The 25,166-nt window shown below is 40.1% G+C and overlaps 6 protein-coding genes across 9 annotated transcripts; 4 read left to right on the top strand and 2 right to left on the bottom strand.

Moving 5' to 3' along the window:
• Positions 1 to 69: 69 nt before the first annotated feature.
• LOC663008 (soluble guanylate cyclase 89Db) lies at positions 70 to 6,443 on the bottom strand. The gene is made up of 17 exons (XM_064356214.1): positions 6,308 to 6,443; positions 6,062 to 6,261; positions 5,821 to 6,014; positions 5,637 to 5,773; positions 5,350 to 5,589; positions 5,120 to 5,304; positions 4,968 to 5,075; positions 4,753 to 4,921; positions 4,565 to 4,708; positions 4,368 to 4,521; positions 4,210 to 4,319; positions 4,071 to 4,160; positions 3,984 to 4,020; positions 1,106 to 1,159; positions 892 to 1,054; positions 388 to 805; positions 70 to 340 (listed from the first exon to the last, which is right to left on the bottom strand). The coding sequence occupies exons 1-17, from the start codon at positions 6,347 to 6,349 to the stop codon at positions 137 to 139; spliced, it is 2,649 nt and encodes an 882-aa protein (XP_064212284.1). The 5' UTR covers positions 6,350 to 6,443; the 3' UTR covers positions 70 to 136.
• On the top strand, positions 1,094 to 4,012 carry LOC662981 (serine protease P22). 2 transcript variants are annotated; one of them, XM_969048.4, is made up of 7 exons: positions 1,094 to 1,240; positions 1,292 to 2,953; positions 2,999 to 3,161; positions 3,208 to 3,443; positions 3,486 to 3,661; positions 3,709 to 3,763; positions 3,828 to 4,012. In XM_969048.4, the coding sequence occupies exons 2-7, from the start codon at positions 2,632 to 2,634 to the stop codon at positions 3,947 to 3,949; spliced, it is 1,074 nt and encodes a 357-aa protein (XP_974141.2). In that variant the 5' UTR covers positions 1,094 to 1,240; positions 1,292 to 2,631; the 3' UTR covers positions 3,950 to 4,012. The 2 variants fall into 2 exon arrangements, with proteins under 2 accessions (XP_974141.2, XP_064212266.1); XM_064356196.1 differs by having other exon boundaries at positions 1,094 to 2,953.
• A 283-nt stretch (positions 6,444 to 6,726) lies between the features above and the next one.
• LOC663033 (soluble guanylate cyclase 89Db-like) lies at positions 6,727 to 9,641 on the bottom strand. Its single transcript, XM_015985092.2, has 13 exons — positions 9,485 to 9,641; positions 9,079 to 9,278; positions 8,838 to 9,031; positions 8,654 to 8,790; positions 8,256 to 8,498; positions 7,972 to 8,210; positions 7,811 to 7,918; positions 7,596 to 7,764; positions 7,406 to 7,549; positions 7,197 to 7,359; positions 7,043 to 7,152; positions 6,905 to 6,994; positions 6,727 to 6,852 (listed from the first exon to the last, which is right to left on the bottom strand). The coding sequence occupies exons 1-13, from the start codon at positions 9,524 to 9,526 to the stop codon at positions 6,796 to 6,798; spliced, it is 1,896 nt and encodes a 631-aa protein (XP_015840578.1). The 5' UTR covers positions 9,527 to 9,641; the 3' UTR covers positions 6,727 to 6,795.
• A 451-nt stretch (positions 9,642 to 10,092) lies between these two features.
• On the top strand, positions 10,093 to 17,239 carry LOC100141648 (uncharacterized). The gene is made up of 18 exons (XM_015985089.2): positions 10,093 to 10,809; positions 10,857 to 11,260; positions 11,301 to 11,459; positions 11,503 to 12,925; positions 12,971 to 13,252; positions 13,297 to 13,820; positions 13,869 to 14,008; positions 14,054 to 14,218; positions 14,257 to 14,653; positions 14,699 to 14,974; positions 15,022 to 15,163; positions 15,213 to 15,414; positions 15,458 to 15,676; positions 15,723 to 15,858; positions 15,905 to 16,225; positions 16,273 to 16,494; positions 16,543 to 17,047; positions 17,094 to 17,239. The coding sequence occupies exons 1-17, from the start codon at positions 10,125 to 10,127 to the stop codon at positions 16,780 to 16,782; spliced, it is 5,937 nt and encodes a 1,978-aa protein (XP_015840575.2). The 5' UTR covers positions 10,093 to 10,124; the 3' UTR covers positions 16,783 to 17,047; positions 17,094 to 17,239.
• On the top strand, positions 16,942 to 17,410 carry mRpL54 (mitochondrial ribosomal protein L54). The gene is made up of 2 exons (XM_008202914.3): positions 16,942 to 17,047; positions 17,094 to 17,410. The coding sequence occupies exons 1-2, from the start codon at positions 16,942 to 16,944 to the stop codon at positions 17,408 to 17,410; spliced, it is 423 nt and encodes a 140-aa protein (XP_008201136.2).
• Positions 17,411 to 18,425: 1,015 nt separating this feature from the next.
• Positions 18,426 to 25,094, top strand: Gapvd1 (GTPase activating protein and VPS9 domains 1). Of its 3 annotated transcripts, XM_064356195.1 has the most exons (13): positions 18,448 to 18,579; positions 18,638 to 18,822; positions 18,874 to 19,005; positions 19,051 to 19,610; positions 19,661 to 19,862; positions 19,913 to 20,254; positions 20,305 to 20,503; positions 21,604 to 23,214; positions 23,554 to 23,765; positions 23,817 to 24,070; positions 24,119 to 24,445; positions 24,495 to 24,765; positions 24,810 to 25,094. In XM_064356195.1, the coding sequence occupies exons 3-13, from the start codon at positions 18,883 to 18,885 to the stop codon at positions 24,948 to 24,950; spliced, it is 4,242 nt and encodes a 1,413-aa protein (XP_064212265.1). In that variant the 5' UTR covers positions 18,448 to 18,579; positions 18,638 to 18,822; positions 18,874 to 18,882; the 3' UTR covers positions 24,951 to 25,094. The 3 variants fall into 3 exon arrangements, with proteins under 3 accessions (XP_008201131.1, XP_008201133.1, XP_064212265.1); XM_008202909.3 differs by lacking the exon at positions 18,638 to 18,822 and having other exon boundaries at positions 18,426 to 18,579; positions 18,868 to 19,005; XM_008202911.3 differs by lacking the exon at positions 18,638 to 18,822 and having other exon boundaries at positions 18,428 to 18,579.
• The last annotated feature ends 72 nt before the right edge of the window (positions 25,095 to 25,166 follow it).

Genomic DNA, 25,166 nt, shown 5'->3' with positions numbered 1-25,166 from the left:
CTGAATCGGAGCATGATCGCATCAAGTCGTGCGTGCTTTTACTCTCTCCACTTTCATCAAAAAACATGATTCAATTCGTATCTATTTATTACATAATCTTTGGCACATTTTTTGGCACAGTTAAGTTTGGCATTCTTCAAGCCCGTCGGGGGTTGTGTCTCGGCGGCGGGCACAGGCACTCCCCGTTGAGGGCGTCCTGAACCCAGTCCAGATAATTCCCGATTTTGGTGTAAATTCCGGGCAGGTTGGGCCTGGCACAGCCGCGGCCCCAGGACACCACCCCGATTATCTCCATGTCTCCGTTGGAGTTCGCCACGTGGAGCGGCCCTCCACTGTCGCCCTAAACCACACAGTTATTTCCAAAGAACAAAAACCCGGAAAATTCACCTGACAGGCGTCCTTTTCGCCTTCGGGAAACCCGGCGCAGAACATATTTTCGGAAATTTTTTTCTCGCCATAACCGGATTTGTAACAGTCCTCTTTGGACCACACCGGAACTGCGACTTTTCGCAACACTCGGGACGGCTTGTCTTTCTCCCCCAGGCGCCCCCAGCCGGCCACGACCGCCGTTTTCCCGGAGTAATCCTCGTTTCCGGTGACCGGCAAACAGGCGGTTTGCACGTGGGCGTCGAAGTCGACGGGCTCGTCCAGCTCGATGATGGCAATATCGTTGTTGTAGCTGAAAGCGTCGAAAGCTTCGTGCTCTTTGATCCCTTTGACTCCTCGGACGATGATCGTCGAGAAGCGGTCCTGGGAGTCACGGTCATGGTCCGCCAGGACCACAGTGAATTCATTCACTGCAAATCTAAGGATTTTTTTATATATTTATGTTCCAAAAATGTAAAGAAAAAAATAAAGAATTATTTGATGTCTTGATGATTTGGTACGCACCCGTTGACGCAGTGCGCAGCAGTCAATAGATGCCTCCTCGTGATCAGAGTGGCTCCACAGTGGAATTCGCCACCTTTGCCTAGTCCTGCGATCCAAGGAAACTCGTGGACTTTCGTAATATTTCCGCCGACCACTCGCATTTGCCTGTTGCTCACTCCGCACACTAAAAATCGACAGGATCACATCCTTCCGCTCGTCTCGTCCTTAAACTTACCGCAGTCACAGTCCGAGTTTCGGGGTGCAGCGGCCACGAAACCGGCCAACACGACTACAACAAGCAAACTAGTCATTTTTGGTCTAAAATGTGCATGTATAAAAAAACAACCACGAACTAATTACCATCATTTTGGTATGGATTGTTTTTATACAAGTTGTGTTAGGTTTCAATGTTATTTTGGAGGGGTTTCGCCTTGACCATTTTCATAATGTCTATCTGATGCTACCCACTTTATTCAATGTCTAGGGATTTGTGTGCATCAAGGTCGATGCATGTGCATGCCTGACACATTTTCGCAATGCTTTAAAGAGGTGATACATTTATTTACTCATTTCGACACTTACAATGAGGGAATGTAAGCCTCTAGATTTGCTTTGTCAAGATTGACAAGCTTTAAATCGATTATGCAACGGATTAACATTGAAAATAAGTAGGTGTGGTGTTAACAGACGACCAACCAGACGAAAGCAGGTGCGAAATAATGAGCTTGATAAAATGGTAAATAAAACGATTTTGCAATTTGGCATTCATTTCCGACACTCGGAGACGCAGTTTCTGCAAAATTGGATCCTCCTGAAGAGGAGGCACACAATGGCTGTTTTCAACTGGAAAAATTCGTTTTCTGGGTCAACAGGCGGAATTATGGGCAATTATGCCGAATTTACCAAAATTACTTCAAACCACTAACACATATTTCGGTACAATTTATTCACAAAGAAACCACAGAGTCGTGTTTTCTAAAAATGCGACGGGTACCTAGAAAACATTCATACAGCGAGAAAGTATTTTTTTCAGTAGTTTTCCGATTTTCGAGTTTTATGGTTTTTGCCGCATGTCGAGTGAATCTGAAGAGGAAAAATTCGCATTGTTGGCAGAACCTGAATAGCATTTCAAAGAGTTTGAAAGTCTGTCTAAGAGAAGGGTTTATTAGAAACTTCGATTAGCAAATTTCGTCGCAAAGTAGTTTTCATTTAAAATTTAAATGCGACTGGAGTGGCAATGGGAATATAGGTTTGCGGTTGTTTTTCCGAAAAGGGAGTACCTTGAGAAGTTTGCCTTATCCAAAAATTGTGTATTGATTCGGTCTAGAAACCTAATTAAGCTCCCTCTGAGCGTGCCCTACATATGGGCACGATTATTGAAAGAGGAAATTTAAGTGAAGGCCGCAAGTCCCATTGAAATAAAAACAATGCGCACTATTAGAAATTTCAGTCGTAAAATCGAACGAGATCAGACAAAAGTTGCGTTATTGGGTTACCTACACACTCGTATTATTTATTTATGTAAATGAGTGTAATTTAAAAAATGAGACGCAATTATTATATTGTTGGTTTTGACATTGGCAATTGATAACACCAATTTAAGCAAAATTTGTTATGTAGATTATGACCTAAAAATCTTCCAACATTTGCATAAATGCAATATTGCACTTTCAATGCAGGTTATATAACAAAATCCGCAATTTCCCTCCTAAAAATGCGGCACTGGCAAGACAGGCTTCTTGGAATCTTCCGGTTGTTGCCATGGTACCTAGTTACCTACTTCTTCATTACCTCTGCATAGATAACAATCCTCAGTTGAAAATCTCAGTCGGTCATGTCAACAACTTTAAATATTCGAAAATGTTGTTCCAAACTTTTATTTTTTTCGTTGTAACTCATCTAATCCAATCACGCGCAAATTCTTTTGAAACCACAACCGGGGCCCCTTTTGTGCTAAACCCGGACCAGCAGCCCGCCAACCGCGCCACCTTCTTCGAGTGGCTGTGGAGCCTCCTGGGCTTCGGGGGTTCCCCGAACCCGACGCCTGACATCGTCCAACCCGCGGAAAATTGCCCCAAGTGCAGTAAGTACCCGGGCCATAATTTCGCCTTTTATTTTGCAATTCCAGCCTGCGGTCTGACGTACAAAAATAAGAGAATAGTCGGAGGTGTTGAAACTTTAATTAACGAATATCCATGGATGACTGCCTTGACATACAACAATCGTTTTTATTGCGGGGCTTCGGTTATCAACAGCAAATATTTGATAACAGCCGCACATTGTGTCAATGGGTTGGTATAAATTTCGGTCCAATTAAGCGTGAAATAAATCTCGTAGGTTTTCCAAAGACCGACTCGCTGCCGTTTTCCTCGACCATGACCGCTCGAACTATTTCGAAACCCAAACATTTACAAGAACCATAAGCCGGGTTTACCGGCACCGCTATTACGGCTCCGGAGGGACGTACAACAACGACATCGCGATACTTAAACTTGAGAAGGAGCTCAACATTACCGGGCTTCTCAGACCCGTGTGTCTTCCACCGACTGGGAAGAGTTTCACTGGGTTTAAAGGTAGTATCGGGAATTAATGACGCGATTTGAAGGCTGTTCCAGGGATTGCCATCGGCTGGGGAGCCACGCACTCCCACGGACAGGTCTCAAACACTCTGCGTGAAGTGGAGGTCCCGATTATGTCCAATATTGAATGCAGAAGAACTGGTTATGGAAATAAAATTACCGATAATATGATGTGTGCAGGTTATCCAAACGGAATGAAAGATTCTTGTCAGGTAAATGAACCAAAAATGAGAGGGGGCAGTCTTTAAACCCATTTCAGGGGGACAGTGGGGGGCCACTGCACGTTGTCAACGGCACCCACCACCAAATTGTCGGTAAGCTCATCAAAAATTAATAATGAAACACACATTTCTACTTAAATGGTTTATTTTTGTGCAGGAATCGTGTCGTGGGGTGAGGGTTGTGCCCAAGCCAATTACCCCGGAGTTTACACCAGAGTTAACAGATTTATATCCTGGATCCGAAGTAACACTCGTGACGCTTGCTATTGCGAGGACTAGACTATTTATTACTTGTACATATTTCTAATAAATTAATTCAAAAGCCAAAACGCTTCTAACTCACCCTTCCCCTGAAAAGAAAGATTGGTACATAACTGAAAATTACCGAAAATTCTCCAACCTTAACTTTGACTTTTCCGCGATTTTTGATAACGTATTGTTTCGGCGGCAGCAGGTTTTTAGTGTCGGCTGAAATGTTAATCATTCCGGGCTGAAATCATTTTATTATCGTTCGTTTTACAAAAAAAATTGAGAATTACTGAGCTTGTGGACTGCATTCTGGAGGCTGTGTTAACCGTATCTCCGAAAAAACAGTAACGGGGGACTTTAATCCCCACAACTCCGGCAACAGCAGGGCCTGAGTGAACTCCTGAAAATAATAAATTATCGCCACTTTAGGAAAAAATGAAATATTGACCGATCCTGATATTGACTTTTGCACCATCTGGACTCTTAATCTCGTCGGTTTGTTTTAGCATTTCAAACGATAGGGATGCGATGTTTTCGGCGTGTTTTGGGGTCCTTTCAGGGGCCCCACTAACGGCCATGTAGATCTGACCAACAGTTTCGACCTAAAGTCACAGTCAGAAAATAATTTCGCTTGAAAGCTATTACTTTATAAACGCCAAATTTGTCCATGAGTGAATCAAAACACGAAAAAACCGTGTTCATTGTTGAGACCACTTGCATGGCGTCTTTCACCGTTTCAGAGGACAGCCCGACCAGCTCGCAAAAAAGAATCGTGACGGCTTCAAACGACTAGAAATCGGCCTTAAATAGGTCACAAAAATCGGGACACTCACTTCGCAAGTGCTCAAAGGAGAGTTTCCGGTGCGTAATCGATCAGCGACGGTTTGAGGAATCATGGAGTACAAAAGATCATCACCTCTGCGTTTCCAAGTGTCTAAAAGTTCGTAACTTTTCTCCAACTCATCCGACCTTTGCGCCTCTTTATCGAACATAATTTCGAGTCTTGAATGAAATTAGCAAGTTTGGCGTAATTAATTTACCAACTTACTTGGAGTTGTGTTGCCAGCCGGCCAACACCATCTCCTTGCTCAAGCCGTGTTGGTTCAAATCGTTGAGATACAAACCTTGCTCCGGTAACTCATCCAGATCATTAATTCTTTAAAAAAATCAAACGATTAAAGTTTAAGTCGCGATACTTACATCGGACTGCAGAGGAAAATAATGGCGTTGATGTCTTTAACGAATTTCATTTGACCCTTCAGGAGCAGGTTTTTGAGTTCGGGGGAGGCGGCCCGATTTGCGTCAGTTTTGCTCTCAGTTTTGGTGAAATTATTCGCGCCGCGGTTGCACTCCAGTTCAAACATGACTGACTCCAAATTGCGTGTCTGGAAATGCTTTACTTATTTTTAATCTCGGACTTGAGGACGCACATTTTTCCATAAAAATGTGATTCCTTTAGGACGCCTCAGCTTGAAGTAAAAGCCGACAGGTTTGTTGAGAAAATCTTCCTTGCCTTTCCATATTTCGGATAATTTCTCGCCCAGTCCCATTATATTCATATTCGGGTTTATTATTAACCCGAACGGGAATAACTCCAACAGGAGGGAGCACGGAAATGGCGATAATCGAATGAATTCGTTAAACGACGTTCGTTTCGCTTTGTATTGCATCTTTAAAGCGTTCAATTAACTCGATTTGGGGACTTGTGACTACTTACATATGGCTTGTTATCGAAATCGAGTCTGTAAGTCACAATTACCGTGCTTTTGGTGCCGGCAGCAGAGCTGGCTTTTTCCAAAACGCGGACTTTTAGTTTGAGATTATAAAAATCTTGCGCGATTTGTTGCAATTGACCTACAATTTAATTTGAGGGTTTTTACTAAAAAATGAGGGTAATAGACCCATGACGTATTGAGTGAACCCTTGTCTTGAGCTTCTGTAAACCAAAACGCAACCACCTGAATCAATGTCGGTTAAATAAATTGAGGGGCTTTTCATTTTTGGATAAGTGAAGCAAAACTGTGAGTGGATATTGTCAACGCTTTGGAGAAAATCCGTGAAGAATCGCCCGGTTGCTTTCACAGTCACATCGTAACTTTAACAGCATTTAACAATTTGGGTTAAAATGCGACGGGACTTTACCCCAAATTCGAGAAATATCGCACGAAACAGCGCCCGAAAAAATTCATGAAGCTATCGTACGAAGCCGTCGTGACTTCGGCACAGGCTGCAGCCAGAGATGCCATCACGTTGTCCGAGTACACTTTATGTGTTTCAAACGAAATGTATTTGCAATTGGCTTGTTCCAAAACTCGTTGCCAAATTTCTTCGCCATATTCTAGCTGAAATGTGTCGTGAATTTGCATTGTTTGATTTGAAAGTATTTACCTGAATAAAATACTGAACACTTTCCAACAACATACCGTACATGTTGATCGGTTTGGAGGCAACCGCAAGCACTAGCTCTATGCTCTGTTTAATCGAGAGCTGGTATCTGAACCGGCTGTTCGGAACGAATTAAGGTAAGTAAATATTGGGACAATTAATGGAATATCGTGAAACAAATTAATTAAAAGCGCTCGGCAAATATGAGTGGAGTGTGCTTTATTGGGCACGGGCACGCTATTCGTCAAGAAATTACGAAATTGGAAGCGACTAAATCATAAAAATTTTAGAAATATGGACCGTCACGCTTTTATTAAACTTTTTCGGGCCCCAAAACTCGAGGAGTGAAGAGAGCTTTATTTTATAGAATATTTAATATTTTTTGTTTACTAGAGTGGGTCAGGAAATGATAATTGCAAATCTTTGGATAAAAATACTTTATTTCACCATGAATACACAAAAATAAAATATCGTATACCGTCGATCTTCTTTCACACAGCGATCGGTTCCTTCTCAAATATCCAGAACGTCTGGACTTCTCCTTTTCCCTACACACAAACACAACTCGAACACTCCTCAATTAAATATTTACTCAACTACCTTCAGTTTCACGAGTCCTCTATCCTCAATAAGGTAGCGCTCTTCAGGGAGTTTGTCCTTAGTCTGTGCGGAAATGTGCACCATTCCCGGCTACAAATGCAATTTCAAACTTTATTAAAAATTTGCTCCGATATTTACCGAACTTGTCGACTGCATTCGTGACGCTGTATTAACCGTGTCACCGAAAAAGCAATATCTTGGGACTTTGATACCCACAACTCCAGCAACGACAGGACCTGAATGCACTCCTACACAAACTTTATAAAGTATCAAAACCAAAAAAAAAGTTTACCAATGCGAACTTCCACAACTCGTGTTCCACTTCCTGACGGGATTTGGAGTTTCTGGACCTGGTGCATCATACAGAGGGAGACGTCGCAGACGTTTTGGGCGTGGGAGGAGGTTCTTTCGGGGGCTCCGCTCACCGCCATGTAGACTTGACCCACAGTTTCAACCTTCGTGAAATTAAAAAAAATAAAATAAACTAAGGAAAAGTCGCACCTTATAGACGTTGAATCTGTCCATGAGAGAGTCGAAACAGGAGAAAACTGCGTTCATGGTTGAGACCAACTCCATGGCGTCTTGCACCGTCGTGGAGTTGAAACCCACCAGCTCGCAAAACATTATCGTGACAGAATCGAATGTCTGAAATTGTTTTTTTTTATTTTTCCTGGGCGGTGGTAAAAAATACCTCACACGTGCTTAAGGGCGATTTGCCATTTCTGAGCCGATCGGCGACCGTTTTGGGTATCATGGAGTACAAAAGATCGTCTCCTCTCCTCTTCCACGTGTCCAACAAGCTGTGGTTATTCTCGAGTTCAGTGGCCCTCTGTTCCGCTTTATCGAACATCAGCCCCAATCTGCCCCAAAATAGCTAATTTTTGTCACAACACGCGAAAATCTTACTTGGAGTTGTGTTGCCACCCCGCTAGCACCATCTCCTTCCCCAGCCCGTGTTGATTCAGGTCGTTGAGATAAAGCCCTTGATCAGGCAGCTCGTTAATATCATTCACTCTGTAATCGCATAATCCGCCTAATCCCGAATTATTACACGCCGCCACACTTACACAGGGCTGCAGAGATAAATAGCCGCATTTATGTCGTCAAGAAACCGCATCTGACCTTTCAAAAGGATGTTTTTCAAGCCGGGCTGGCTGTCTCGCCTCAAAGCATACGGCGAGATGCTTTTCCCGTCGATTTCAATCTCTAGAGTCTTATCATCGAGGGTGTCGCCAATGTCGGCCTTTTGCACCAGCTCGGACCGGAGCAGCTCCAGCTCGAACATGACCGATTTCAAGTTAATAATCTGGAATCACGTTTGAGGAAATTGCGGTGCTTGAAAGCGAGTTACATTTTTCCACGTGAAACTGATCCCTTTGGGGCGCCTCAACCGGAAAAACTTTGTCACGGGCTTTCGCAAAAGCTTGCTCTTGCCTCCGGACAAGTGCACGAGCTTTTCGCCACAACCGATGATCTCCAGCAGCGGGTTGAAGAGGATCGCGCAAGGGAAAAGCTCCAGGAGGAGGCTGCAGGAAAAGGGGGCCAGTTGGCTGATCTCTAAGTGCGCAGCGGCTTCGGCCTGCTTTCCGGCTATCTGATGGAATCATCAGTTATTTAAGAAAAAAAGTCTTTTTGTTTCGTAAAAATACGTTTTTAAGCTCCTTATTTTTTTAATAAAAATGAAAATAAAATACACCCCACTTCGTCCATAAAGGAGGATTTATAACAGTATAGGGTCGTGTTACTCACGTATTGTGAGTTGTCAAAGTTGAGCCTGAAATTGACGATTGTTATGTTTCGTCCACCAATCGTTTTATTTTCCTGGTTAAGGACAGTTGTTTCCAACTTGAGATTAAAAATATCTTCCGCAATCTGATGCAATTGACCTAAAACAAAGTTTGCCGACCGTCTGATGCCCCATTTTCGCTTTTACCCATTAAATAATGATTGAATCCCTGTCTTCCGCTCCGATAAACCAATACACATCCATTTTCATCAACTTCCGTTACATACATGGACGGGCTTTTCATCTTCGGGTAAGAAAGTGTGAACTGAATGTGGATATTATCGACATTTTCCAAGAAATCAGTGAAATTGCGACCTGTTGCTTTAATTGTAAGGTCATAACTGGGAAAAAATTAGCACTGGATCAGGAGTTTTGCTGTTAAATTTACCCGTAATTGCTGAAAAATCGTACGAAGCACTTGCCGAAAAAATTCATGAAAGCGTCCGTGGACTGGGCGGTGATTTCGGCCAAAGCGGCCGCCAGAGCGCCCATGATGTGGTCAGGGTACACCTGATGGGTGCTGAAGACCGTGTACTTGCATTCCGACAAATGCAGAGCTTTCTGCCAAATTTCTTCGCCGTATTCTAACTAAAATCGATTTTTCTTAAGCAAAATTGCGTGCAATTGGTCTATTTATATTCAACGAGGAGAGTGTTGCGATAGTTAATGATCTTCTATTTTGGAAGGTCGATTAAAAGCGACCATTTGAGGCTCGCAATAAATTATAGGACAATATTAGGACAGGCCAAGGTTGATCAATTAATTATGTAATTAATAATTTGGAAAATTCTTACCTGGACAAAATGCTGCACACTTTCGAGTAACATTCCGTACATTTTGCACCGATATTTTGCATTTATTTTATGAAGAGGGAAATTAATACGTGCGCTAGGCAAAGCTCGCAACAAAGTGAGAACTCCGGGAGTTTCAACTAAGAAAGACGCAAGAAAGCGGGAGGTGATTGGATCAAACATTCCCCAGCGGGGGAACAGGTGGTTTGGGTTATATCAAGGCCTCCGATTCATAAACTATGAATTTTGAATTGCTTTATTGATTCATAACATATTTGAACCAAGATTTTAATAATACTGGCGAAAAATTAAACGCAAATATCTTCTTTCCGAGGATTTAAAGTTTCAAATATGAAGCGATTTCTCATATTTCTACATTATTCTTTTATCATCCTGCAAATTAAAAATTGGGGAAGTTGGAAGTTATTGATTTCATAATAATTTTAGAGCGCTCTTAACAAACAGCAGTAGTTCATAAAATGGCCATTTATTTTATTGACTATAATTAATTAAATGAACATTTTTCTCGCTATTATCTTCTGTTAAATTGCATCCACAATACGATACATTTTTCAGAATAAATTAAACTCCATGGTTTCAGGCCCATAATGTAGGTGTCATTTTTCAAACGTCACAGATCGCAATGAATCCGAAAAAACCTAGAGAACAAACCCCAAAAAGCCGGTTCAAAAATTACCCCCAAGAAAAAAACCTCCCGTCTAACATATGGACCTGTTTATTCCTGATCTCCCTCACCACGAACTACTTTATTACAACCTTTGCTTACGTGGTCCTGAAGGACCCAATCGACGGGAAAATCTTCTGGCTGATCGTCCTCCTGGACGCAGTATTTGCTTTAGATTTTTTCCTCAACGTTCTGAATTTTATTTGGACCAAACATAAGTCGCCACACAAGCAGCCGTTAAGAAGCGAGATGATTCTAACGATAGACTTGGTCCTTGCGTTTCCTTATTCGTACATTTACGAGAATTTCGCTCATAATTATAATAAGACAGTTTTCCTGTATTTGCGACTAGTTTCAGTGTTTCGTTTGTTTCATTTAGTGCTGTTTTTTAAAGAGAAGTGGAACACAGCCGGGATTAATCACTTGAAATGTTTTACTTTTCAATTTTTGATTTATTTTACGATGCGGATGCATGCGGCCACGTGCCTTTTACATTATTCGACTTTGGGAACGGATCTCGCCGGAAAATACAACACGGCTTCGGAGCAATACGTTATTTGCTTTTATTTCGCTTTGATGGATATTACGAATCGGAATTTCGGCGATTTAACTCCCTGGGGAGTGACTGAAAAGATTCTTTCAAGTATAAGTAAAAAGAGCGCTCCTTCAATAATAATTTTTTGCTTATAGTTTTAATAATGGCAGTGGGGTTCACAGTGACTGCAATTTTTATCGCAAGTTTGGCCCTTCTGCTGGACAATAAGTACAAACGAAGAACCAGTCTCAAGAGTCACTTCCGGACTGTTTTAAACTTCCTCAAATCAATACCAATCGATCCGAAACAAATCCAAGACTATTACAAAATTCTATGGGAGAAGAAAAACGGGGCGCACCAAGCCTCAAAATACGCCACTCTCCCGTACCCCCTAAAATGCGAAATTGGGGTCGATGTAAACATCCGTTTTTTCCAAACTTCTCTGCTCTTCCAAGACAAACCCGACGCGTTTTTGCGCCGAGTTTGCAATTTAATGAAACATGAGTTCCACCAAGCGCATCAACTAATTTATCAGCGCAATGTTGTCAAAAATAAAACAGTAAGTTTTTGATTAAAACAATTTATTAAACAAAAATCAGATTTTCGTAGTTCTGGGCACTCTCGAAATCTTATCAGACGAAGACGACGAAAGCCCCATCGTCACCCTAACTTCAGGGACGTGTCTGGGCGAAAGCTCCCTAATTTTGAGCCTCCCAGCTAAGTGTTCAGTTCGCACGTCTAGCTACACAGAATTACAAGTAATTTATTTTTGCAAAAATAGTTGTGTTCAATTTTTTGTAGGTTCTGTACCGAAGGGATTTCGCTACAATTCTGGACGTGCACCCCATCATTTACAACAATATACGCGAGGCTATTTTGCAGAGAATTGTCGACTCCCAAGAGGTCAAAATGGTTGAGGACGAACAAATCAACTTGCATCCGTTCTTCCCCAAAAGTGACAAAGTTTCGGTGAAGGATTTGAAAGACAAGTTGCGACCAAAAGTCAGATTTGGGGAAAATCGTTACGTGACTTTGTATCGCTTGGAGGATTCGGCCAAAAAAAATCAAAAATTTCCGTGGATCCTCCAACCGGAGTCTCCAGTCAGGCAGTCTTGGGAGTATTTGATTTTGCTCGTGGCTTTTTACGTTAACATCACTTATCCTTACTACATTATCTTCGTCAAGTCTTACCCGATTTGGTTCAGTTTTTTCTCAAATTTCATTGACTTAATCCTTGTCTTGGACCTCGTGGTTATCCTGACCACGGCAATTGAGGAAAGGAACGAAAAAATCGACACTTTCATGTCCATTACGCAAAAACGGGTGATTCAACCCGGGTTCTACTTGGACTTTTTCAGTTGCGTCAAAACCGAGTTGTTTTACTGGATTTGGACACGAAACGAGCGATTTGGCGACGTTTTAAAACTGAACCGTTTGGTCAAAATTTATCGAATCCCGAAACTTATCCGGAAGTACGAAAACAAGATCGAGGCAAATTTTCACGGTTTGACTCTGCTGAAGCATCTTTTGTACCTTCTGGTGCTAACTTATTGGTTCGGTGGTTGCCTGTACCTTGTGACCTGTTTCGATAATTCGTGTACTGAAGACGGTTGGTTTTTCACGAAACTGTTGAAAGACTTCAAGGAGCAACAAACGAGTTACATTACTGATGATTCCTTGTTAACTTCTTTGTACTTTTCGCTGTCATGCTTGACCGGTTTTACGCCTGGTGACATCACACCGGTTAACTTAACCGATCGGGTTATAACCTGTTTTGGGTTTATTTCGGGCCTCTTTATGTTTAGCTGTTGTGTGGCGCAATTCGCCGCTGCTTTGGCAAGGAAAATAAAAATGCGGTTGGACTTCCAAGAGAGGTTTTGCCCAGTTTTGGAAAATCTCAAAGAGAGAAACTTGAGTACTCATTTGGTTAAGAGAGTCAAAAACTATTTTTTGGTCCAGTGGATGTATGACAAAGCCTCGATTTTCCGCCAACACTTATTTTACAATCTCGACCCAAACATCCAAAAAGTCGTACAAGTTGAGGAGAAAATGGACACGATTTTGTCAATCCCTTTATTTCGAAAATTGGATAAAAATTTCTTGGTGGCTCTTGTGACTAAAACACCGGTTCTGGTCCTACCACCCGAAGAGTTCATAACGTACAAGGGCGAATTTTTAAAAGTGCTCTACATAGTAATGAGAGGACACTGCATTCGGCAGTTTGGTACAAATTTTACGAGTTTGGACCAAAACCAATGAAATGTTTCAGAAAAAACCTCGGTCTTGTTGGGCCCTAAGTCATTCTTCGGCACTTTGGCGTTCTTCTCAGACGTTAATTCCCTGTGTACTGTTAAAACAGTAACTCACGTTAAGCTTCTCTACATCACTGAAGAAATTTTCTGGGCCGCAGCTTCAATGTTTCCAAGAGTTGCAAAACGGTTCGGTGCAAGTTCGGAAAATTTTGACTTGATCACTGAATTTCGAAAAATACCGATACGTGGCTCGCTTGATAATAATTTGGAACTCGATAACGAGCTCTGGTTGTCCAAAGGTAACAATCGAATGAAATTTTAAAATTTGATTCGTTTTTTTCAGATTCACTTTTGAGCGTTATTTCATATTGTAAGGAGCGTAAACAGAGTTATAGCGCGCCTTTTCGACAACTGGGAGTCTTGTGTTGGGTCCAAATGTTTTTGTTACCCATCTGTATTCTTCCATATGGGCGATTAATCAAAGTTTGGGTCACCGGACGACTGTTAGTGACCCTAACTGTGGCAATTTTGATACCGTACCAATTGATTCTAAGCCCCTACACTTCTACCATTGATACAGTCATTTTCGTGGCCGATTTAATTGCATATTTGGACCTCTATTTCAATTTATTTGTCGGTTATTACGGTCCTAAAAATCAACTCATAATACATCCCTTGAAAACAGCGACGCATTACTTGAAAGGAAAGTTTTTGCTAGACTTTGTGCTTTGTTTTCCGTGGGAAATGCTAGTGAAACACTTTTCTGGAAATTATTACAAAGTCGCCAAAATCATTCGACTTGGGCAGATCTACCGACTATTCCAATTTTTTAACTATGTGTCCACATTTACCAAAAAGAATAAATACGTAAGTGGTTATAATGTCAAGTTGCAAAAAAATTTCGTTAATTTTCAGGGAGTTCTTCTCCATATTTTGAAATTTATTCCACTGGTGATTATTTTTGTTCATTTCTGGGCCACAATTTTCGTCATAAACACTTGTAATTACGCCCCAAATGGGACATTTTTATGCCAAGAAAACTCATGGATTGATAGGTCAATATCTCGTTTTAGTACCAAATTTTTCGAATTAATTTCCAGGTCCAAATTTCAAAATTTCGCTCACCCTCTTGAAGTGTATTCCACTTCGATTTATTTCTGCACCAATGTTTTGACTTTTACCGGTTTAGGGGACATTACACCGAAATACCCCAGCTCTGTGATTATCACAATCGTGATGCAGATTTGCGGCATTTTGTTCATCGGGTAATTGCAATTTTCCCTTTCTTAATTTAGTGATTTAGTTATGTGTATGCAAAAATCGCGAGCTATAAGACGCACTGGAACAGCATTCTCTTCAAAACCCACGAAACGATGAACGAGTTGAAGAAATTTATGGTCCAGGAAAACGTTACGAAAAATCTCCAAATGCAAATCGTCCAGCAATTGGAATATCGCTGGAAGCGCAACAAACTCGAGCCAAACACGGCTTTGGCCAAATTCCACCCAAATCTTTACGAGGATTGCGTTTACGCAATGTTTGACAGTATTTTCGAAAGCGTCCCGGTTTTTTCAAACATCGATAAGTCGTTTCTGAGACTTTTGGGCACGATTGTGAAAGAGCAGTGTTTTCGTCACCACGAGGTGATTTTTCGAGCCGATGATATCGTGTCAGAGTTGTTTATACTTGAGAGAGGGACTGTAAGATCCTTTGCCAAATTTTACCGTTTGAAACCAAAGTTTTAGATCAAAATTGTTGAAAAACTTGGAGGAATGGAATTGCACTTGGAAGCCGGCGCGATTTTTGGCAATTTGACACCAAGGGCTTTGCATAAAGTTTCAAAAACTGTGACAGCTTTGAGTAATGTTGATGTCCTGTGTATTAACACAGAAGAGTTCTATTTGGCACTAGATAAGTTTCCTTGGATTCAAAATGCGATTGAGGCGAATCTCACAAACGAAGAGTTTATGTTACACGAGATTAGAAACGACCTCTCTGAGACAAGTCTTACAAAATCAAACGTAGAATAATTAAACAAATTTTAGTTTTTCTCAAAAAAAAATTTTAGCACGATTCTGCTACAAGTTTCAACATTTTAAAAACCTCATCGGAAATCAAATTAAATTTCGTCGGGTGTTTTCTGTTGTGCCTCCCTTGGAAATTTTTCAGTATTACAATTCCAGAATACTCCCTCTTTATTAAAATATTCGGTACCTCTATCATATTCTGACTAAAATTTTAACTACTAGAGTTTTTCAGATGTCTACTGCCTGTTCCTAGCTCACGTCAATTCACTTCTCGTTTTGTACGAATTCTCGTTCCAAAATCATAATAATTTTTTGTTAGGTGTAGCCATCTACACTGATGTTACTTTTATTTTGAAAATATTAATCGAAATGCACAAAACTTACGAGAACAGGTTTGGAGAACACATTACTTCGAACAAGAAAATTGTCTCGCGGTAAGTTCACCTGAAGTTTGACTCAAAACAACAATTTTTGCAGATACTTCCGTAACAAGAAGCTGAAACGCGCTGTTGACATTTTTGTGAATTTTCCGTTTTATTATTTAACTTTTTTCGCTGCTGTATTTACTAGTTTTGACGCAAATTTTTATTTTTCATGTCTCAGACTTATCACCCTTTACAGATTGATTTATTTTTGGGAGTACTACAAGAGTAAAGCCAGTCAGTTGTTAGTCAAAATTTCGCTTCTCAAAATCGGGTAAAAGAATATAAGCGAAGGAAAAAATAATTCGGAATTGTTTCAGTGCTTTGATTGTTTGGGGGACGTTGGTGATTCATATTTTTTCATGCGGGTGGTATCTATGTGCGTGTCCTTTAATGACTTGCTTTAAAGATTCTTGGGTTAATGAGGTCTTTAACACAACCTCGCCACACTTTTCGGTCTCTCCTCGCCCTTTTTTTATTTATTTCAATAACTTTGTTTTAGAAAAAACTAGATCTTTATGTTACTTCGTTATATTTCGTGATTACTGTAATGACAACGACGGGAACTGGCGATATTTCCGCCAACAGCATCCGTGAGCAAGTTTTCATCACGCTTATGATGCTAACTGCGGTTTTTCTCACTGGAATTTTCATCGGTGAGATTTGGAATTGTCTCAATTCCACTACAATCGCACGATTAAAATACGACAACGAAATCAACGAGCTTAAACAGTATTTTAAAAACAGCAACGTGAGTGATTACCAAATGAAAAAAATGTGGCGCTACGTCCAACAAATCTGGACAGTCAGTCGAGGAAATCAAGTAAAAATTTTCAATTTTTTCAGTAATTTTTTTACAAATTCTTGAAGGTACCACGCGCACTCTCCCTTTTACATTCTTCTGCTTTACAAGAACTTATGTTACAAATTTACGGACCTCATATTTCAAACTCGTACGTGTTTTCGGAGGTCGAAAAGTCATTCACCCGCCAGTTATGCCAATATCTCAAGCGTCGTGTGTATTTCCCGGGGAATTACATAGTCCAACATGGCGATTTCGACGGCACCATGTATTTCATCCATTATGGAGAAGTTAGTTGCGATTTTGGTATAATATTTTGTGTTTTTAACTTTTTTTAGGTCGAAATACTGACCGTACATATGAATTTAACAGAAACTATACATGAGGTGTTACGTAGAGGAGAAATGTTTGGAGTGATGCAGGGTTTATTTTACGATATTCCGCACCATTTCTTTTTTCGCGCCCGCACTGCTGTCCATTTAGTGGCTTTGCAGTTTGATGACTGGCGACACTTACTGGAGTTTTTCCCCGAAAGTCGGGACGCCATTTTCGCAAAAACGAACAGAGTTCAAGTGTAATTATTCTAATAATTACTGTGATAATGATTAAAAATAAAATCACTTTAATTTTTTAACACCTCCACTGTCTCGACGCACGAGTCGCCTATGCTCAGGTCAACTGTCAAAAAAATAACCAAACATTTGGTTTTTTACGAAAAATTCAAAACCTATTCTACAATGAGTACTGTGGGCCCCTTCAGACTATTAACATATACTCGTCAGCAAGTTTTACGGTTTCAGTTAAACTATCCTCGATGTAATTACGCGAAAAAAGAAACCGGAAGTAAGGACCCCACAAGACTTGGGACAAGTTTTAAGCTGATTTTTAGGCGTCAGTATGATTGGAGGGGCTCTGAAGAAGAAAAAGTTGGGGAAGATGGGTCCAGTGATGGAAAAGAAGGTCATTCCAGTTGAAACAGACCCTCAGAAACTTGTAAAATTTGTTTGTGGCTCGAATATTTACACTACTGGTCAAGACATTGAATTAAAGCCCGATAATGAGTATCCTGAATGGTTGTGGAATATACGAACAGGGCCCCCGCCGCCACTGGAAGAACTAGACCCAAATACTAAGGAATATTGGAGAAGGATAAAGAAAATGGCAATGAGACGAAATAATAAATTAGCACAACTTAAGAAGTTTTAATTAGAGAAAAGAAATAAACGAGTCTAGCTTAAACCCAGCTTTTGTTGTAGTTTTCCTTACATAATCAATCACCACAAATTGGTTTTCTGAGTCCAATTTTTCACCAATTATTTTGTAATCTACATATAAATCAACAGTTTTTTTCAAATTTCCTACTTGGTGGCGACAGAAAATTAAAACTAAATTTAGATTCTTAACAACGCTTTGTAAAACACTGAATATATTTCTAGAAAACAGTTCATAACTCAAATGTACGTTATTCTGTTTGGCCGTCCAGAACTGGGACGTAATATCATCAACAATTAAAAGACTACAATAGTTTTTATCCTGAATCAATTTCTCTAAATTCCTCAAAGTGGTCTCAAACTGTTCACCATTGTAACAGTTCAAAAAAGTAACTAGAGTTAGCGCTTTTTCAATCACACTTTTCCTGTTCTTTACTTTAACATTTTTGAGATGGGCATCAAGGACAGTTGTGAGCTTTAACACACTTATGTGGAAAGTAGTGTTTATGAAAACAACACCCGATTCTTTCCAGTTTTGATCAAGTTCCTTTGGCAAAATACACCGGACTAAGAAGTCAACAAGCAAGTCTTTGCTAAAGTCTCCTGTCACCTCGATAATGTCATTGGGGCGAGGGCAGCCTCCTTGAAACAATTTGGGATTAACGTCTTCCAAACTAAATTGGAAGTTCTTCAGTCTTGAAAATAATTGCACTCCTGACTCAACCACCGGTGCCTGCATTGTCTAGAAATTAATTAAAGAATCTCAGTCATATTTATGACCAAAAATACCATTCTTAGAAGAACGATTTTCAAACAATTTGGGTGGATGGCGTGCGCGCCAATTACACCAAGCGCCTTTTCCAGTATAAGTTAGTTTGTTATTTCAATATAGAATTTAACAGTTATGTAGTTTTTTAAATAACTGTATCAAACACATTAGCTTGTGCTTTTGGGTAAGTTAAACAAAACGTTATCAAAATTATATTTTGGATTTAGCGTTGGTGGGACATAGCGTAAGTGGGAAAATCTAAACTCCCTACTGACATTTGTTGACAAATGTGTCAAAACAAAGCTGTATTTTAAGTGTTTTCGAGCTTTAAAGGGCTTCAGAGAAAGTTTTTGTAGTGCGACTGATGTAAAAAACCGTATTTTTGTAAAGTCAAGGTAATTAGCCAAAATTATTGCATGATTAGAAATTGTGTATGAAAAAAATATTTTATAGGTTATATCAGACTTAAATATTTACTTAAAACTTTCACCTTTGTGTAATCCATCAAAAGACAATTACTGTCCATTTTGGGGCAAAGAGTGCATAGTTTGATTTTTCCAATCCTTAATCACGTTTGAATTTCTTTAATTTCGTTAATTATTTTTGTGACTGGTACCACCAGTGCTGTCATCCACCTGGTTGGTCTATTGTTACAATTTTCTCTTCAGATTAGTTTATTTCAGTTTTAGGTCTTTAGGATGAAAGATAATGAGAGTGAAGAAAAAGAGGACAGAAATGTCTTCAAACTGCTATCACAATTACGTAAAGAAAAATTATTCATAACTAACGAAAGGTTAAATATTCAGAAATTGAACAAATCGGTGGGTAAAACTGTCCAGTGGACAATTTTCACACGCTTATTACAGATAAAAAAGAAAACTGACGGTTTAATCGAAGCCACATGGGTAACAACAAAGCAGCGATTGTATCTCCTCTCCCAGCGAGAATTCACAACGCAAAACTACGAACATATCAAGTCGATCACCAACTCGGAATTTGTGGAAGCCAAGACTTTGTTAGGCTTCCAAACTGTTAAAATCAACAATTTACTGCAAAACCTGCGAAAGCAGCCTCAAGAACTAGCCAGATGGCTTTTCGTAGGCGAGCAAATAAATGACGATCAGTTTTCCAATGTCTTGCAAACTGTGGTCACTGGATTATACTCCTCGTGCATCTTCCCTGAAGATACCACTTACATGCTGAAACTTTTACTAGAACTCGCGAAATTGCAGCTTTTCAAGAGCGAAAATCCCAGACGGATGCTCAAACAGGGTACTTGCTCCTTCAAAAATTTGTTTTTCATTTTTACAGAAGTGTTGCCGACTGCTAAATTTTTCCTAAGTGCCGCGCTAGAATTGCCTATTTTGCGGTTGGCGGCTTGTAGAGATTTTTACCTAGACATTGATCCAGACAAGACACTCATGAGGTATTTAAAGTTATAGACTAAAAGAGTTTTGGGGGAAAACCCGGTTTTAGGTACAGACACAACGAGAATAATCTCAAATCGGAGTTCAGGGACATCCAGGAATACAGGACTGAAGTTATAAGAAAATTATCTGAGTTCACAAACTCGTTCATTTCGTCTTTACGTGAGAATGTTTACAGCTTTCCTAAACCCATTGCGTGGATTGTTTACCACATTTCGAAAATTATTACGAAATCTTTTGGCAGCAAAGAAGTTGAGTCACGTTCTCGCCGTCCAAGTTTCGTTTTATTCCTTACTTTTAGGCTTATGCTATCGTGACTGAATTAATTTTCACGCTGTACATTTGCCCAGCCATCGTCGATCCGGAACAGTACTGTATCTCAGACGCACAAATCACCGAAGTCACCCAACACAACCTGATGCAAGTCGGGCAAATTCTTCAGGTCTTGGCTCTGAATAAATTCGAGTCGCCTGAAAACCGCTTCAGCGACATTTACAATTTGTTGGACAACGACGTAGTTTGCAATTTCATGGAAGATATTCTCTTTAATTTGGAGTTCGACGATGATGCGCCACCTGTTGATCTAGCGCCGAGTATAATACGGGACTCGGCACTTTTGGCCGAGGATGAGCTGAACAATTTTGTAATTTCCGGACTTGGATTTATTTGGTTTCGTAACTAATCAAATTGTAGATCTTGTTTTTGCAAAAAGTGCACAATGAAATGATGCAAAATGATAATTTTAAGAAACATCTCGGGGATAATTCGATTGAGGAACAAATCGCCTCGCTGATTCTCCCATCGTCGCTTGAGAGTTCCCCGAAAACGAGCAAACCCTACACTAATGGTTTCTCCGAAAATACGCTGAAGAGGAACCATTTCTTGTCGCTGGGTGAGATATAATTACGTTTTCTCATTGTGAAGTAATTAAAAATAGTATATTATTATACGAGTTTTATGAGTTATTGTGGCACTAAAGATTTTAGAGCACAACGTTTTCAAGTGGAAATAAAAAAAACATCTTACACTAGGTGCAGCAACATGTCAGTGATTTCTTTTTAAGGAAAATAAAGATCTTTATTTCACAAAAAACAGGTATTAAACAGTGATTTTATTTATTTTAATTATTTTTCTTTTATAGGAAGTTTATATTATGATTATTAATGAATAATGTTTATTTTGCAACTTGGTAGAAAAACCCTAATTTCATAAATTTGAAATACGATAAGTATTAAAAAAAACTGTTCATATCATACAAATAAATATTTCAAAAGTAGAAGTGAACCTCTATAGAATCTACTTTAAAAAAACCCAAATAACGAAGTAATACAAAAATTAATAATGAGGACAGTGTTCTAATTAAAAAAACATGCTTTGATTATTTGGAAATTGCACAATTTGGTCGAAAAAGTTCTTGAAAATTACATCAAACAATTCAGAAAACTCTTGTTTACCAAAATGATGCATATCTATTATAGTACTTTTTCATTCTTGGAAAAAAAATTGATTCCATAGAATTTGTGTCCAAATTTTAATTTAAAAAAATTAATTCTGGTTCCTTGAAAAGGAAAGACTTTTCGTGTCGTTGAGTAAGTTATATTTACGTGCCAAGGACGCAATATTATTTTACATTAAATGATAATAAATTTCGCTAATTTGCTTTATCACGTCATGTCGCCGAACATAAAGATAAACAACGTACAAATAAATGCCTGTTTTTATGGATTTGTACGATTTTTACTCACAATTAGACACGTGACCCAAAGAAATAACAGGTTTGAATGGACTTTCAATGTTCGAATGGGTCACAAAATGGTTTTAATTGATTCGTAACAATGAAATTAGATTTCTGCTTTATGATTACGACATTAATTAACGATAATTTGTTTGATAATTGCCACGCAATATTATTCCTGAATGAAAACACTACGTGTGTGACTAAATTTTTGGTCAAAATGACGTTAAATGTTTGATGAAATCGTCCTTTTTCAGTCACAAAAAACCACACGTCGAAATCCCGCGACGAAATCTCGCAAAACATCCCCTTAACTGTGTTGATTTTCTCAATGGAGAAAGACCTGGTTGAACCTGTCGGTCTTTTACCCGAAGAAAAAATCCTCAATATGAATCTAACCGCCAAAAAAGAAGTTATTTTGCCGAAACCATCTGAAATAATCACAGAGGCGGTGAACGGTCGCGTTGAGGAAAAACCCTTTTCGAATTTCCCCGACGAAGGTTCGATCGGAAACACCTCGGACAACCTCGAGGCCATATCGGAGGCCGCCAGCAACCATTCGGTGGCAAGTAGCCTCGAATTGGAAAACGACCAAAACGACAATCTTTCGGATATGATTTCGGCCAACGTTTCCGGCCGGGGAACCCCCAACATTTCCGGCCGGGACACCCCCAGCTCGCAGGTGAACGATAACGAAGAGCGCCCGCTACCCGAAGCGCGCCAAGTCGAGCAGCCCCAGCCGCAGATAAGTCGGCAAATTCGGTCAGAAATCGACGACAAGTTTTGCAAATTTGAGATAAAAAAATTGCTGGAAGGGGACGAAACGATTTCGATCATTTCCGAAACTTGGAGTACTGATGTTTTGGCGTCGGATAATGAAACGATCGATGCTGGGGACTCGAGGGCCGAGAGACAAGGCTTGCAGTTGGTCGACCAAGCGATAAATGAAGTACCGACTGGGAATATCCTTGATATTTCCGAGACTCAGAGCGAGAGTGCCTGGTCGACTGATGTCATGGCTTCGGATACCGAACGCTTAACCGAAGTGGATAATGATGATGCCGGAAGTGTGGCACAGTCCGACGAAACCCGATCGGAAACCGACGAAAATCCGACCCGGAGACTGTCGAATTCGTCCAATTACGTCAACTACTTGAACTATCAGGAGTACCGAAAAGTCGAAATCAAAAATAACGTAAAAACCGACAATAACGCCAATAACGTGTTGTTTAAATCGGTCACTTTGACCGACACTCAGCACAATTTATCGTTTTCGGAACTGAAAATCGCCCGGAAAAAGGACGCTCCGGGACCGAGCGGTTTTAACCCAACCGAACTCTTGAAACAAAACACGTACGATGAGCGTCCGAACGAAATCCTCCTCAGCAATTGCAGCCTGAATTCGAGCTCTTCGGGCAGTAGTAGCAACAGTTTCGAAAACAAACACTCACATACTGAAACTTGCTGGGAAAGCAAACAGTGGTTAAACAGTTCGGGAAGTAGTTTAAACGTCACATCGACACCGTCCGAAAGCACGAGCGAGTTATCAGTCCTCAGTGTCAGTAATTTGAATCCGAATATTTTAGTAAAGAAAGCTGCGACGCTGAATCGGAGTTTGAAGCCCTCGGCTTCGACTGGTGCTATTCCGAAAAGTATTAGTTTTGATATGAGTGCAGATAAAGGTGATAAGTATCTCGATGACGATCAGAGGAGCAAGAGGGGAGGCTTTTTCGGGAAATTGAGAATGGGCTTCAGGAATAGGAGGGGGAAGTCGTTCCGGAATCAGGATGACTTCCGGTTGGATGTCGAGGAGTTCGGGGCGGGGAAAAAGACGCCCAATGACTCGCCGGTTAAGATCAGTAGTTCAGGTAATTATTAACACCGGAGATTTTATTTCTGAACAATTTTTCGGAGATTTTTTTGAAATAGTAATCAGAATTAAAGGTTTTACAAAAGTTTTCACCAAACATCGGACAAACCAGATCTGCTTGTTAGTTAATTGTTTTGTGAGCAGAGTAAATAAGTAACGCTTAACAGTGTTTTTTCCAATTGCCAAGCGAGTATTTTTCAGAAAAAAATTAAATTAAGCCTGTGCATGTCTCTACATGGAGAAATAATTCATTACTCCTGAGATAGTGTTTGTATTTTTTATTCATTCCAAAAATAGTGCCTTTGTGAGGCTTAGTGCCACCTCGATTTGCTTTTAGAAGTGTCGGAGGACATTTTAGCCAAATATCGGGCGAAACCGTTCATTGAAAGTAGCCCGAAAGAAGCCAACGGCAATGATAAAATCCCACCTAAAGTGAGATCTGACGATTCCACCGATAACGTCGATGTTAATAATAGCTTTGATGATATTAAAAGAAAATTACGTTTAGTTTTAAGTAATACAACTTCACAAACCCCTAAAGTAATTAAGGTTCGTATTGCCATTTTTGCGTAAGTTTTTGTTATAATTTTGCCACAACAGGAAAACCGATTATCTGTAAAAAGTAAGGTTGAAACCATCCTAAGATTAGAGTTAGGCAAAGCTCGTAAGCTGAAAGAATGGTCAAACATCGCCCGAATCTCTGAAACGCTGCGATTTATCAATTTATTAAATGAGAGTACCTGTTTGAGCTTATTACAATCGCTTCGAGAAGATTTTTTGCAACGTTCCGTCTACACGGATTATTTAATATACTCCCGGCAGGAACTCCTTTTTTGCCAATCATACCTTGACGGGTAAACAATCACTCAAGTAACAAAAAATCAAAACTAAAGAAAATCCAGTTTAAGCGAGCAAGTTAACAACGATAAGCAACAGTGCGAGAAATATTTGAGCATGATCTGCGTCCGCAAATTCCTCCTCGATGAGGAGAGCCGCATCACCCAATTCTGCGAGGAATTCAAAGAAATCAACCTCTTCGACGAAAAGTGCGACTTTTTGAACAACTTCTACGAACAAGTCTACTCAGTAATGCAGCGCAGTGGCTTATGGCAGGACATTTTCAAAAACCAGGGTGATGCGATTAAAATCACTCTAGAGAGGTGCATTATGAGCAAAATTTACAAGTACGCCCTGTACCCGAACGGGGATGGCGACAGGGATCGCGACCAGTAAGTAGCAAGTCGGGGGAAAAACCCATATGTGGCTGACTTGTTGCAGTGTTTTGTTTCAACATATTGAAAAATTGGCGAGTATTATAAGCCCGGACCATAAAGCTTTGATGATCCATAAGATGTTTCTGCGTGAAATGCCCTGGATTCCGGCCCAGGACGCCCTCAAGGCAATGAACGCGTACAAGACGCCAAGAGATAAAGTTAAATGTGTGGTTCATTGTGCGAAGTGTATTATGGATTTGCTGGCGTTCTCGCAGAATTCGGGATCGATGACTGCGGACGATTTCACCCCAGTGCTGGTCTATGTTATTATTAGGGTGAGTTTTGAGGTGCGAAAACCGGGGTTTTACGCAAGTTTTAGGTGAATCCGCCTGATCTGCTGTCGACTATCCAATTCGTCAACAGCTTCTACCACAGCCAGATCGACGGGGAAGAGCTCTATTGGTGGACGCAGTTCTGCTCCGCTGTTGAGTACATAAAAACGATGGATTATTCGGATTGACAAATGCTGTTCCATAATAATCTATTTCTTGTATAAACAATTTATGTATTTTCAGTAAAGTTTACTTTGTATTAATTATCTATTTTAAATAAGAAATTGTTAATTAGTAAAATAAGGGGGTTCGAAATAAAAACTTCACACGCATGCAGGTGTTTTATTACACAACGCGCCCACTCATGATAAATCGTAAAAAAATACAAGAGGATTAGACAACTT

This window comes from Tribolium castaneum, chromosome 4, assembly GCF_031307605.1.
Source record: "Tribolium castaneum strain GA2 chromosome 4, icTriCast1.1, whole genome shotgun sequence".
NCBI classification, from domain to species: Eukaryota; Metazoa; Arthropoda; class Insecta; order Coleoptera; family Tenebrionidae; genus Tribolium; species Tribolium castaneum.
This window is presented reverse-complemented; position numbering and strand designations above follow the sequence as displayed.